The sequence below is a fragment of the Balaenoptera physalus genome (genome assembly GCF_965194825.1).
Source record: "Balaenoptera physalus genome assembly, chromosome: 3".
Classification (NCBI taxonomy): Eukaryota; Metazoa; Chordata; class Mammalia; order Artiodactyla; family Balaenopteridae; genus Balaenoptera; species Balaenoptera physalus.
In genome coordinates this window covers 143,634,325-143,649,670 of record NC_138890.1, presented here as the reverse complement: position 1 = coordinate 143,649,670, position 15,346 = coordinate 143,634,325, and the positions used below count along the sequence as shown (strand labels likewise).

The 15,346-nt window shown below is 38.5% G+C and overlaps 1 protein-coding gene across 3 annotated transcripts in view; it reads right to left on the bottom strand.

Annotated features, from left to right (window-relative positions):
- TTC33 (tetratricopeptide repeat domain 33) overlaps positions 1-15,346 on the bottom strand; it is a 28,377-nt gene extending 13,031 nt beyond the window's left edge. The window contains exons 1-2 of one of the 3 annotated variants that reach the window (XM_082453868.1): positions 15,160-15,346; positions 12,282-12,503 (exon numbers count right to left, since the gene is read on the bottom strand). In XM_082453868.1, coding sequence (XP_082309994.1) covers positions 12,282-12,502 — 221 coding nt within the window. In that variant the 5' untranslated portion in view covers position 12,503; positions 15,160-15,346. The other 2 variants (XM_082453867.1, XM_082453869.1) reach the window with 2 other exon arrangements.

The following is a 15,346-nucleotide window of genomic DNA, read 5'->3' as shown; positions in this document are numbered from 1 at the left end:
ATTAGTTAATAAATAATAAATAGATCTCTTAAAAAGTTTTTTAAAAGAGTATTAAAGTTTTCACCTTATTTTATATTGTTTTCTAATATTTATAATCATTGTTTCCCCAAAATGTTTAACGACAGAAATAACTTTTCTGGCTTAGTTTAGATTTTGTTATTGGAAGTTCAGTATATAATATTTGAAATTAAAGTTTAGTTTGCTTCCTTGATTTTGTGGGAGCTTTCATAGAGAAATTATAATGATGTTGAGATTTGACTGAAAATCGTGCGATTCCCAATGTAGGTAGATCAGGTTCCAAGTTTTAGACAAAGGTCAATTCCCTGAATTAAACCACACATCCACAAAAAAACCCTCCATAAATTACTTTGAGTTTTTCTGTCTAGAATTTAGAATAACATTCTGAAGAAAGCAAGGAGCAAATAATGTGCAGTTCCATACATGAGCATTCATCATAAGGAACTTAACTTCTCGCAACTTCAGATAGGCTCAGAAAGGAAGAAAAAAAGAAGCAAAAACAATGAAAGAAAAAAATATACTGCCTAATTGCATATTCTCTCAAGACAGTCATATTGAAGGAAAGGGGATCTAAAACAGGAAGAAGTATCGAGATGATGCTCAGACTGGAGTCCCAGTATGTTTTACGAGGCAAGAGCAAGAGACACGATATAAATATACTTTAAAAATAGGGCTTCCCTGGTGGCGCAGTGGTTGAGAATCTGCCTGCTAATGCAGGGGACACGGGTTCGAGCCCTGGTCTGGGAAGATCCCACATGCCGCGGAGCAACTGGGCCTGTGAGCCACAACTACTGAGCCTGCGCATCTGGAGCTTGTGCTCCGCAACAAGAGAGGCCGTGATAGTGAGAGGCCCGCGCACTGCGATGAAGAGTGGCCCCCGCTTGCCGCAACTAGAGAAAGCCCTTGCACAGAAACGAAGACCCAACACAGCCAAAAATAAATAAATAAATAAATAAATAAATAAATAATAAAAATAAAGGAATTCCTTTAAAAAAAAATAAATACTAAACTGCTCTGAATTTTAGTCACTATCAATTAATGAAATTATGTGGACACAGGATTAGGTTAAGTCATAAAGTCTACTCTCACTAATAATTTAAACAATTTACCTACACAAAAGAACAAACATGTCTTTAAAAGTTTCTAATTTATTATAGACAAGAACAAACAATTTACGGCAGATCAATTCACTCTGGAAACAGTAGGAAGGTCCTCTGAAATTACATGGAAGTGCACACACACGGAATAAAGGTCATTTTCCAAAGCAAACTGAAACAACAATGCCAACGTCTAACTAGTACAGTACGTTTCTTAGTTGTTACTGTATTGAAAGCAATTACCCTGTTCTACTCCTTGCTACACTAGGCAATGAGAATTTTCTGAAAAATTTCTAAAAAGTCATCATTTTAATATCCCAATTTTTACTTTAGATACAAGAATCATTTGAAATATTTTACCACCTATATTACTCATTCGTTTAGCATACACATACATGTCACAAAATAAAATTCACCAGAAATTAATTCTAGTATAATTTGGATTAAATGAAAACATTTACAAATAAATCAGTAGTTCCCTTATTTTAATGATAAATATGATAAAATCACAATAAAGGCAAAACAATAAGTAGAACTCCCTTCGCCTGGATGAACTCAATCATTTGTCTTCTTGCTTCCTTGGAGAAGCCTTCTGTGACCCCTGATCTAAATCACTCTGGCTCATGGTACCCGGTTATTTACCTTTGTAAAACTATTTGAAACTTCATATTTATCTCTGTGCTTATTAAACTAAAAGCTCTATGTAGACAGTGCAATAGGTATTTTGCTCACCAAAGTATATGCAGCTGTATCAGCTAACACAGGACGAACTGGGACAATATGGGAGGGGCCCTGACTGGAAAATAGCAGCCACTGCCTAATCCAAAATTTTAAATTCCACGATTAGAAATGTAGTCTTAAGAGTCCTAATGCATTTCAGCATATCTGGAGAATCTAGCAATAAAAATAAAGTACACTTTTGTCCTAAGAAAGATACATTATTTGAGAAATGAGAATTAATCCTAGTGATCACTGAAGAATTTTTAGTCCATAAGATAAATGTAAAAATCCTAAATAAAGGATTAGCAATTAAATCCAGCAACTTGCTAAAGTACAAAATCTACATGACCATGTAGGGTACACCTCAGAAAAACATTAGAAAAGGTTTCATACGTAATAGATAATGGAGAAAAAAAAGTATATGACACTCAACAATGCTTACTATAATTCAATACCCATTTTTTATTATTCATAGCTATCACCTATAATGTGTGTTTTTTTTTTTTTACCTATAATGTTTTTAACAAAATGTATATACAACATTAAAGAAATTTAGTTCCCTGGTGCTATTATCCACTAAGTATTAATGGTATTACCTCTAAAAGCATTAACTGTGTCACCTAAAAAAACGCATTTGTACTTCTTAGGCATATTACAGGTGATTATAAACTTGTCTCTAAATAATATTTCCAAATGTTATTATAGACACAACATGAAAAACTTTGGAAGTATGTTATGTTCTACCTTCTTTCTCTGGAAAATTAAATTGTTGCTTCATAATAATCTTTATACTCATAATTTTCTAACTAATAGCATAGTAGTAAATTCCACAGGATTTAACAGTAGCAAGTCTATGTCTCCCAGTCTTAGCCTATCTGTCCAGTCTTTTTTCTCCCCACCACACCTCTGCTTCACTTAGCTGTGTCTTTGCCCTGTCTCTACCTACATATCACTCCTTTGTTCGTGTGGGTTCCTCAGTGTACAAACATGTGCACATTTAGGTTCCTGTTCCTCCCCCTCCTCACCTAGTCAAAGGCTCTCTCTCCTCTAAGACCAAGTGAAAATGCCCTTTTCTCATGAAGACCATGAGTACCACTTAACTGACCACACAGTCACACTTATATTTCTAAAGTAATTTATGTTTTACAAAGCAGTTTCCATACAATTACTTAACATACAATTATTTTCGTAAAAAGTTAATTCACTTAGTGCTCACAAAAAGTCCTATAAGATTGGCATTACTTGCTTTCATTTTACTGATGGAAGAAACAAAAGTAGAGAGCAAATACAGGACTACTCCAAAGGCACATGGTACTAAGCCTACACAAACCAGGATTTGAAGCTAGCTCTTATAACTACATGACCAATGCTTTCTCTAACTACCCCAATATTGTTTTCGTTTAATTTTTCTCTAATTCTTCCATGTATTTCTATCTTCTCTTTACTAATGAGTTCAGGGACCAAAGGGTGGGTTTGCTTGTATTCTCTACAACACCCAGAACATGACCGGGCACACAGAAGGTGCTAATATCACAGATTCTACCTATCTCATTTGTCCTACCTTCTCCAAGAGAAATCTTGGAAAGCAGCAGAGAGAAGCATGGAAGACATGAAAAGAGGACAGAAGCTAGCATGCTTACAATACATAAAAAAAAAAAAAGATGGAAAGACGTAAAAACAAATTCTACCCTAAGACAGAAGTAGCAAACACCTTAATTCTTACTTTGTTTCATCTCACCATTCCATGTACAGAAATTACAAGAAATTCCCAAGACTAGGGGAATAGAAATATGGGTAGAAAGAATCAAGAGATTAGAATTATAGGTACCTTAAGACCCTGGGATGTCTGAGGTTTCAGGCATCTTTGTGGCTTTTGAGGAAGGGCCTAAAGCCAAGGTCAGCGTAGTAATGGTCCATACAATGAATATTTTAGGCTTTGTGGGCCATACTGTCTCTGACACAACTACTCAATTCTGTTGTAGCACAAAATCAGCCACAGACAATACACAAACAAAAGTACATGTTTGTGTCCCAGTAAAACTTCATTTATAAAAATAGACTAAGGTTTGCCAACACCTACTCTACTTGGACCAACTACTGTTAAACTGCCACATTTGTCAAATGTCCTTTTTTCTTTCAGTCCTATTTTCTGCCTACCTCAAGCAGGGGCAGTTATCACCCCATGGAGGGCATGTATGGCAATTTATAGAGGACTTTTTGGTTGTCACTAAGACTTGGAGGCACTAGTGGCAGGGGTTCAGGGGTGTTAACATCCTGCAAGGCAAAAGGCAATCCTGCACAAGACACTGTCCTGCCCAAAATGCCAAGAGCGTTATTCCTAAGAATCAGGCCGGCTCATCCCACCCACTGCCACAAAGCTGCTTATGCACCTAAGTTTAAGTTGTCCCAAAGTACAAAATAAACTAAGAAGTTCAAGATGACACTGACCATCCCTAGTTCTGTTTTCTCTTTTCATTAGGCAGGCATGCAAACTTGAGGCAAAAAGAAAAATGTCCTCTTCCCGTTGCACTGCTTTGGTTTTGAAAACATAGCCACTGCTGTTAGCAGAGGCACTGCCAAATGAAACGTGCTTTGTTCACCAAGGCATACAAAGGTTTAAAGGAACAAGCGAGCTGCTTTCCACTGGCTAAAGAGAAGCAAGAACTGGTGGGCATTTACTTCACTACTGTGGGCTTGGTGAATTCCCTCCCCTCCCTCATTTCTCATTTCCTCTTTGATTTACTTCTCCTGGCCTACAAATAAAAGGTGGCACCATCTAGTTCCTCCACTTCTGGATCACAGGAAACTTGGCACCTAATAAATCAATGGTCTCTCGTAAGCTCCACAGCATATCTCTTAATTCAACTTTGGTTTGGAACAGACCGAACAGGCACAGCCCTACTGCAGCTGCTGGATAGGAAACATTAAAAGATAAAAACCTGGTTTAAAGTCACTCTGGTTAATAAGTGACCAAAGTCTGATTCAGCCAGTTTAAAGACAACCTTAACAGTATGCAACCGAACTAGCACAAAGAAGGAAGCAGAGTGAATAGTTCCAGGGACTGCCCAAGGGTGGGGTGAGATAATACCCTACACTGAGGTAAAGAACAGCTGGTCACAAAGCACCGAGCTGACTTTGTGACCACCTAGAGGGGTGGGATACGGAGGGTTGGAGGGAGAAGCAAGAGGGAGGAGATATGGGGATATATGTATATGTATAGCTGATTCACTTTGGTATAAAGCAGAAACTAACACACCACTGTAAAGCAATTATACTCCAACAAAGATGTTAAAAAAAATTTTTTTTAATAAATTAAAAAAAAAAAAACAGCTGGTGATCAAGCCAAATAAGTCAGCACGCTTATTACCAGATAGAAATATCAAAGTGTTTAGCTACTTTGCTCCCAATTATATTTGTAATTTACTGTAGCATCAAGTTTAATGAGCTATATAGTTACCAGCTTATTTATTTAATAAACGTTTATTGAGCACCAGAGCAGAATACTACTCTGGGTCAGGTAGTATTCTAGGTACTGAGGGTGCAGCATTCAATAAGATATAAAAGGACCCTACTACTCTTCTAGAGCTTACATTCTAGACTGTATATGTGTGTGAAGAATGCACAGAAAGACAACAAATGTAAGTTAAAACATGGTTAAGTGCCATGATGAAAAACACATGGACGGATGTGACCGGGGTGAATGCATGGTCAGAAAAGGTCTCTCTGGGAAGGCATCTGAGCTGAGAGCTGAATGACAAAAAGCGGCCAGCCAATGGAAAATCTGGAGAAGTTCATTCCAGACAAAGGAAGAGCCCAAGGCAGGATCAAACACCCCATTTTTTGAGGCAAGAAAAGAAAACGAGCATGGCTATAGAAGAAAGAGGAAGGGGATTGCGAGGCCAGAGAGGTAGTCCAAAGCCATGATCGTGAAACTAGTAGTCCACAGTTGTGAGTGTGGATTTCACTGTATGAGTGATGAATCCATAAAGTTTCCATGCAACACAGAGACATGAATTGCTTTACATTTTGAAAAGATCAGTCAGGCCCAGGGGAGGAGAATGAACTGTAGGGGTACAAGAATGAGCACAGGGAGGCCTGTTAGTTAGGAGACTACCAGAGTAATCTAGGTAAGAGCTGACAGTAGATTAGACTAGGATGACAGCCATGAAAACAGAAGGGAGGATAAAAGTGATTTAGAATATATTAAAAAGTAAAATCATCTCAACTTGGATTGGATATGAGGAGTGAAGAAAAGAAAGGAATCCAGGATGATATCTTAGCTTGGGTTACCTGGGAAATGAAGCCTGAGGCCTAAGCTTACAGGCTAACGCTGTGTTGGGAGTAGGATCCAAAGGAAGCAAGAGTAAGGGGAAAAAAAAAAGAAAGAAAAGTGAGGCAGGAAGGAGGGAGAATAAATATAAGGCATATGTTAAGCTGACAAGAGCTTCAAAACAAACACAGATGATTGTTAATCTTGTAGAACTTCTTCAGAGACAGTATGAAACCTCTTTGTATTGGAAACAGTCCAGTGGGGAAAGGAGGAAAAAGAATTTATCTGCAGCCTCCCTCCCATATCCTGTCTCCCCTAGATCAAAGTCAGCCCCACAAGTCTTTAACCCACTCACACTTCTGGGTGTGTGACCCAGTCCCTCTAAAGCACCTATAGGTCCAACCTGGCCAGTGTCAAGGTGTGATGGTCTTTCATTATCAGTTAGCACCGTACATAGGGGCTCCCTGGTCTGTGCTGACAGCAGCAGCTGCCAGGACTTTATGGTAATAAGAATATTTGTAAGAACCTATAATGAAAAATAATCTGAAAAAATATACATATATATAAACTGAATAACTTTGCTGTATTCCTGAAACTAACACAACATTGTAAATCAACTACACTTCAATTTTAAAAAAACATAAAAAAAAAGAATACCATGAGCTGTCTCAAAGGCAGGGTTTTGGAGGTGAGTGGGGCTGATTAGCTCTGGAATGGCACATAAACCAGCAGAGATGACTTCTGGCTTTTGGGCTTCAGTAACTGGGTAAATGGTGGCACCTTTTATTACTGACATGGGCAAGACTGGAAAGGACCAGATGTTGGGGAGAAAGTTCAAGAGTTCTGCTCGGTACATGTTAAGTTTGAGATACTAATTAGACATCCAAGTGGGTATAAAGCAAGCATGGGAGACAAAGAGTCTGGAATTGAGGTGGGAGGACAGCACTGCAGGCTGTAGTGACTGGCATAGAGATGGTACTGAAAGTAAGAGACTACATAGGTTCTAGGAGGACAAGAACGTATATGGAAAAGAAAAAAGGTATTGTCTAAATACTGTGGCCCACTAATATTTAGAACATGAAAATGAGCAAAAGAAAACAGCAAGCAAAGAAGATTAACAAGCAGTGGACACTGAGACAAAAGGAAACTCATGAAGAGTGTGGTGTTGCAGATTAGAGGGCAGTATATTTAAGAAGGGAGTGCTCAGCTGCGTTGAATACCAAGAGGCACACTAAATGAGAACCAAGACATGATGACTGGATTTGACCACGGAGGTCATCAACAACCTTTAGAAGGGCGGTTTCAGTGGATTAGTGGGGACAGCAACTTGACTGGAATGCACTGAGAGGATGACTCATCAAGAAATGGAGTCTGTTGTGAAGGGGCAGCAAAGAAATGGTAGGGTGTGTGGAGTCAAGGGAAGGTTTTTAAATGGATGCTATCACAGTATGTTTGTGTACCAGTGAGAGGGAGCCGGGGGGCGGGGGGCAGGGGCAATAAGGGGTAGGGGAATAGAAGGTACAAACTATTATGCATACCACACAGGGAATACAGCCATTATTTTATAATAACAAATGGAGTACAACCTTCAAAACTTGTGAATCACTATATTGTACACCTGTAACTTATATAATATTGTACATCAAATATAATTCAGTAAAAAAAAAAAATAGGGTAAAAAAAGAGAGAGAGAAGACAACAGATGACATGAAAATGAAAGGGGGTTTTAGGAACAGTATTCCTGAAAAGGCAAGAGAGATGAAGTGTAGTGCACAAGTGGAGGGGTGGGCCTTTGATAAAAGAAGGGGCACTTCATTACAACACAGTGAACGCAGATGGCTTGAATGCAAACGCACTCAGATTGGGAGATGTGGTGGTGAGAAAATAAAGGCATTCTACACTGACTGCATCTATTCTCTTCCAAAGAATAAGAGGCAAGATCACAGTAATTAAATATATCCAGGTTGGCACTCAACAGACTGTGTTTCACACAGCCAGGTCACCTTCAAGTTCACTCTGGTAAGTATGCTTTTCTAGACAAGGAACAAAATTCATGGTAAATTCTAATTATATGCTAGCTTCACACACATACACACTAATACTCAAAAGAAAAAAATGAAACCATTTAGCTACACAATCAAATATCACCATCTAGTGGTTGAAACGTTAAAAGCCAACATATCAAAGCTGGGACCCACACTGTGATTCTTGAGAAGATACATCCTAGTTAGAATTAATTCAAGAAAAAGCTGTTTGAACAAAAGAACTTATAAAAAAAACTTTAATACTGCATGAAATATACCAATCACATATAAAATCTTAAAATAAATTACCTAAAGTATATTTACTGAGTGCTTACTAGGTGCTAGGTGGCATGCTAAGCTCTTTTACATGGACTTGCTCCTTAATACCCCAATAGTCTATGAGATAAGTGTCACCATTTTAATATAAGGAAACTAGAAATTGACCCTTGAAAGGTTAAGAATGTGCCCCAAGTTTATACAGATAGAAATGATAAAACTAGGATCTGAATGGAGTTAAACTAACTTCAAAATCCACACTCGTAACCACTAGACTTACTACTGTCTCTATAAGGCACCAACATTACTTAGGGCTTGTGTAGAAAAGTAAACTAGTCTTCTGTTACAAAGAATCATGAATACTACAAGGTAGAACTTCAGAACTTAAAAACCATTCCACTGCAAACCGAATTTTTCTAAGAGCAGTTACAGTTTGTTACTAACGAAATAAACTGGACAACAGGAGACTCTGATGCTCAAGAACTATGCCTCCTTTGGAGGAAGACTGACATGAACACACTTGGATCATGCATATTCAATGCGTTCAGAAAACTCTCTCTGTGCTAAATAAAACTAAATAAGAGAATCTTGAGGGCAAAAACGAAGAAAATCACAAATAGGCAAAAGGATGTATCCCAGGAAAATCCCTCCTCCCTCTCTCCTTCTGTAGCAATTCCTCCAGGGGCGTCCCTACTTCTCTACCATTCTAAGGATTATTACTCATTCCAAGTTCAAAGGTGTCCCATATTTTGTTACTTAATCCTTACCATCATAGGTTATAGGGAAAGGAATAAGACTCAGAAAAGAACAGTAATTTTCAAGTGTCATATTCTCATACAGATAGGAAAATTCTATTCCCAAAGGTCCTTTGTGGTTGGGATATGAAATAAAATATGTTCTCAGAATACTGTGTTCTAATCTGGAGTTTACAATATATATTCCTATAGTACAATGCAATATATGGTAGTTAATCCACAAAAACCTATTTAGCCATAATATAGCAAAACACAGCAGCCTTATAAATATTCAATAAATATTTACTGAGGGCCTGGGAAGTGCCACAAATTGGTCCAAGAGCTGAAGGTAGAGGACAAAAGTCTGTCTAGACAAAGTCCCTACATTCCTGGAGCTTACATTTCTACAGAAGAAAGACAACTAAATATAAACAACTAAATAAGTGTATAAGGTAACTTCAAAAAGGGAGAAATACTATAAGAAAATTTAATATGCTGATGTGACTGTGGTTTTTCATTACTTTGTTAAAGTCATAAAATTACTTTTCACCATTGCCAATAGAATATAATGAAAAGGGTCTTACTGTTGCATATAAAGAGATCAGTCTAGTTTTTTTTCTTCAGCAGTATTTACTGCAAACTTATTTGTATTTCTTTGCTCCAGCAATACCAAGTTGGTAGAATTTTCCTAAACATGTAAAACAATTTCTTTTACAAGTTTAGGAAAATTCTTTGCATTTCCATATTCTGTTCCCACTTTCCTGAAATGCTTCCCACCACTACTGGTTTGGCAAAATACTACTCCTTCTTTGAAACCCAGCTGAAGATTGAACTTATCTGTCAGAACTTCCTTGATATACCAGACAGAACTGGTGGCTCTATTCCCTGTGATTCTAAAATATTCTGTATGAACTAACCTGTCTTACTGCAAACACTACTCTGCAATGTATTGATAATTATCTGTATTCTGTGCATCTTACCAAAGGCTGAGCTCCTTAAAGTCTGATAATACATCTTACCTCTCTTTGAATGTTTTTTTTAAAGAAGGATGGATGGATGAATGGATATTTGATGTTATATTTTAATGATGACATTACACATTTCTTAAAAGTTGACTCATTTTATAGAAATTGGTACATCAATAAATGTCTAATACTGTTCCTGAACCAATAACTGCCACCCTAGCAACTAAATAACTTCCTGATCTGTCACCATAGGTGAGATCAACTTAATGATATCCTTTGAAACACAGATTTAGAAACATACACATAAGTCATGAGTAAAGAATTTTATTTTTCATTCATTTGTAAGGTTTATTTGACTAGTATTCCTTTCACCTAATCACAAGATAGAAGTTTAAAATTCATTTTTTATTTTTCTTGGCCACACCATACGGCATGTGCGATCTTAGTTCCCTGACCAGGGATCGAACCAGTACCCCCTGCAGTGGAAGAGCAGAGTCTTAACCATTGGACCACCAGGGAAGTCCTAGAAGTTTAAAAATCTTTAAACAACAACAACAAAAACATGACTTCCCTGGTGGTCCAGTGGTTAAGAATCTGCCTTCCAATGCAAGGGACATATGTTCGATCTCTGGTCAGGGAACTAAGATCCCACATGCCGCGGGTCAACTAAGCCCACACGCCACAACTAGAGAGAAGCCCACGCGACACAACTGGAGAAGCCCACAAGCCGCAACTAAGACCCAATGCAGCCAAATAAATAAATAAATATTTAAGAAACAATAAAAAAGGTTGATATAATGGAGGAAAAGGGAGTATGGGGTTGCTGGGTAGTCGGGGGGGGTTCGCTGAGAAGAGGACATGTGAGCAGAGATCTGAAGGACAAGACGAAAGACATCAGAACACAGGAAATAAGAGCTTTTCAGACGGAGTCATAAGACAAAGTTGTATTAAAGAACTGTGTTCAAAAACACAGGGAAGGCCAATGTGGCTAAAAATGTAGTGAAAATGATGGTGGTTTAAGATAAAGTTGAAATAAAGTTTGGAAGACAGGGACTGAGTTTTATTTTTCTTAATTTAACTTCACTATTCTTCCTTATATTATTTCCTATTCCTTATATTACTTTCAATCAAGTTGAATATTCTCTTAGATATTTTTAAACCATTATTTCTATTTATTTTTGGCTTAGAGTAGCCGAACAACTCATTTCTACCAGATTCCTTTAATTCTGTTATCTTTTAAAGCTGTGTATACATTACTCCAAAAACAAATGCTAAATAGCTAAAAAACTTAATCATCTCACAGTGTTCTCCATTCAAAATAAAGCATCCAATCCAGCTGATTTCAGTGAAATGACTCAGTGTTTTGACATGCAGGAAAAAAAAAAAATGAGTTATTTTGTTTATACACAAAGTTGGTATCTCTCATCTACCACAGGAAATTCAGAGGGAATCCCATGGCAATAACTGAATAGCTTTTCCCTTCTACACACTAGTGTGGTCTAGAGAAAAAGATAAAAACAACAAAGTTAATGAACTTTTAACAGGCATTTACAGGAATTTCTAAAGATGTTTTATGGATATTCTGAAAATGATTTCATAAATGTGGAAAATTTATAGTTGGTTTTCTTCTGACTAAGACAGAATGGCCAATCTTGCAAAGTTCTACAAGAGAAAAATCTTTGCCTAAAACACTGCAAATGAGAATTCACAATCTAACATTAGGCCGTTAAGCTGTTAGTTGTCCTTGATTTATTGTCTACCCTTCACTCCCAATTTGAGGTGCTAATATATTATAGCTTAAGCATTATTTTATGTTTTATATTAAAATGCATTAATAAGATTACTCCCAGAATCAAAAATAATAACATGCCTAGAAACGAAAATGCTGGTTGCTCAACTTTGACTCAATTATGACAAAAATGATAAATAAGGAATCTTATAACCATCCTTACCAATAGAAAAAAAAAAGAAAAAAGAAGATAAAGAAGAAAGAAAAGAATTTTTAAAAAGTGCTTCTTGTTCAGCACTACTTTTAATTTCTCAAACTCTTCAGCACCACAAAGCAGATACCAGTCAAAGGCACAAAGGCCTGACTGTAGATCTCTGGATGATCTGAGGAGTATTCTGTCCTACCAAAGACCAAAACTGTTCTTGAAAAGAAAACTCTGAAAACATACCTTTTGTTTTCAGCCAAAGTGGCTCCTTCGTCCTTCAGCTGTTTACTTTTCTCAGCACAGCCTTCAAGGAGAATTTCTTTCCTCCGTTTAATGGCATGAAGCCAGTTCCCTTCATCGTTCTCAACTGCATCCTTCTCATCAGCAGCTTCAGCTTCAAACTGCTGGGAAGTGACCTTTGAGACCTTCTCTCCAATCTTCCTTTTCCATCCAAAGGAAGCCATTCTGGAAAAATTACAAGGAAAGAGCTTTAAACTTCAAACTTGGCCTTTTATAGAAGTATTCCAATAAATAGCTAAAGAAAGGATAATAGGATTAGACTGTCACCATTTTTTGAGCCCTAATTAAAATAGTGGATCTAGGCAATAATCACTGAAGGCTGCTAACATCATAAAGAAAGACAAGTCCACGATTGTATCTCCTGACGGAAGTGACACAGCATCCATGAAGTACTTCTGCCAAAAATTAAAGCTAAATCAGATCAAACCTCTACCAGTTTACAAGAAATATGGGATACAGATGAGCATGACAGATAAGATGTCAGAGATGCAGACAGCAAGAAACAGAAACTAAAGAAAAAACTGGCTTCTTCAAGAAATGAACTGCCAGGTTTCTTCAAGAGGAAAAGAAAAGTGAGACTTAAGAAACACACAAATCAAATATAATGTGTGGAGCTTGCTTAGCTACAGGTTCAAAGAAGCCAATAGGGAGGAAACCTTTATGAAATAATAGGGGAAATCAGAACAATGATTTCATATTTGATGATATTAAGAAGTTCCTGCTTTTTTTTTTTTTTGGTATAACAGTATTGTGATTATGTTGACAAAAAGAGTGCTTATCTTTTAGAAATACATATTAAAATATTTTACATGAAATTACACGATATCTAGGAATTGCTTCAAAGTAATCAGCGGGAGTGGGGAGTGCAATAGAAGAGAGATATAGATAAAAAGATTGCTTTGAGTTGATAAGCGATGAAGTTAGGTGATGAGTACATAGGATTCTTTGTACTTTCCTCTCTCCCTTCATATAAGTTTGAAATTTTCCATAAAAAAAGTTTCTGAAAGATTCAAACTTGGGAAATGACTTAATTCACATAACTATAAGGTTAATCAGACTGATAAGAAATGTTAAACTGCTTTGTAAATCTGCAATAATATACAAATGTAAGGGCTAAGCGAGACAGCATAACTGATGGAACAAAGTTAAAGGAAAACCTGGAAGAACTGAACAAATATTTATTTAGAGAAGGGATTTGCTGAGGGATCAAGAGCTCTTGCTAGTTACATGGATGGGTTTAAAGATACTGAGAAACCCTTGGAATTCTATATAAACTTTTATATGCTTGTGTGCAATCTGCACAAGAGTCTCTAAGCTTTCATTCCATTCTTAAAGGAGTCTATAACCCCAAGAAGATTATGATCAACTGACTGATCAACTATCGAGATAAGGAAAAGCAATGAACCAGAGGTCTCCATAAAACTATCAAAGAATGGGCATTGTGGGAGTAAGGGAGGGACAGAAATGAAATAGCAAGTAAGTTCTAGCAGATATCAAGATCTTTATCACTAATGCACATGCTGAAGTAAAGTATAAGCAACCACTAGAATGATGGAGACAAAAAAAGTGAGGTTGGCCACTAACATGGAAAGGCCCAAGATAATGGCAGATTTTGGAGGGGTAAGAAAATTGTGGGTCATGTGCCTAAGTTCTTAATGAATATGACAAAGTGCCAACAAATTACAGCAATCAAGAAATGTACAGGTTGATACGGGTAAACCACATGCTTTCCACAGGAGCAGAGATTTCTAGAAAAGCCTGTAGGAGTAATGGATTATAAGCTATACTAGGGAATCAGGACAACGCCAAACTCTCTCCCCAGACCCATTATAAGAGAGGAGAATGAGTTTCCTCTGTTTGAGGATGACTGCAAGTAACTTAGGGAAAGAACCAAGAAATGGCTGAAAATGTAAGTGTGGTTACTAAGGAACAGAAGTCCGGAGGCCCAGAAGGAGAACAACATGAGAGAATGGATCGTTAGGAAGGTCTCACGAGATAACAGAATAAGTCAAGATAAGAAAGAAGTCTTGTATTTATGACTGTCCCTAAAGGTGACAAGGATGAGGATGATTAAGTTTTCTGGCTTCAAGTTTCCAAGTTGGCAATGTGAGGGACCAACCAAGTGTGGGAACTCTAATAATACAGACATTATACCCTGCCACAAGCTAGAGAATGCTTCTCTTCCCTGCGACGTAAAATGCAGTACCCAAGACGAGAAACCTGATGAACACAAACAGGTAATCACAACCGCATCCTTCCGGGTATAGGGATGTAGTCGGAGGTGAGGAATTCAAGAACCGATTTACCCGAAAATGTTACCGCAAAAGAGAAACCAGCATTAGCGATTTCCCCTCGTTTTGCACAACAGTAAAGAAGAGCGAAGTTCATAAAGGCTGCCCAGGACTTCACCCGCGAGTTCACAGCCCCGCCCGCGGCCGCGGGCCCCTGCCACGCTGGGGGCTAAGCCAGCTCGCTTCCGCTCCTCCCGCCGCTCAGGGCGGGTCAAAGCCGACCCGCCCGCCTCGGAAGCCGCCCCGGGCGCGGGCGCCAGGGAGGGCCCGATCCCCAGACTTGCTGGTCCCTAGAGACCAACCTTAGCGTCCCGGCTCTGCCACACCCGCGGTAGGCCTCAACTCCGACTTCTGAAGCTCCTGTCTCTCGTTACCCCAAGACCCACCAGCCTCGCTTCCCTCAACTTCCTCCAGCTTCCACCACAGCCCCGTAGCCCCTCTTACCTGATGACCACTCCCCGGGTGCCGTGTTTACATTCCGCTTGCCCTTTGCCCACCGGAAACGGAAATTACCGCGCCCGACCTCCTACCTGCTTGCCGTAGGTGCAGGGTCTCCCAAGATAGGGGTTTGCCCGATCTGGGGCGTGCGAACAGTCCAGAGAAGCTGGCAGGGAAGAGGCGACTCTTAGCGCTTTTCTCTTCCGCAATCCTTTCCCCGGGACCACAAATCCCAGAAGTCACTGCGGCCGCCCCCACCCCATTATTACCCTCCGAGGC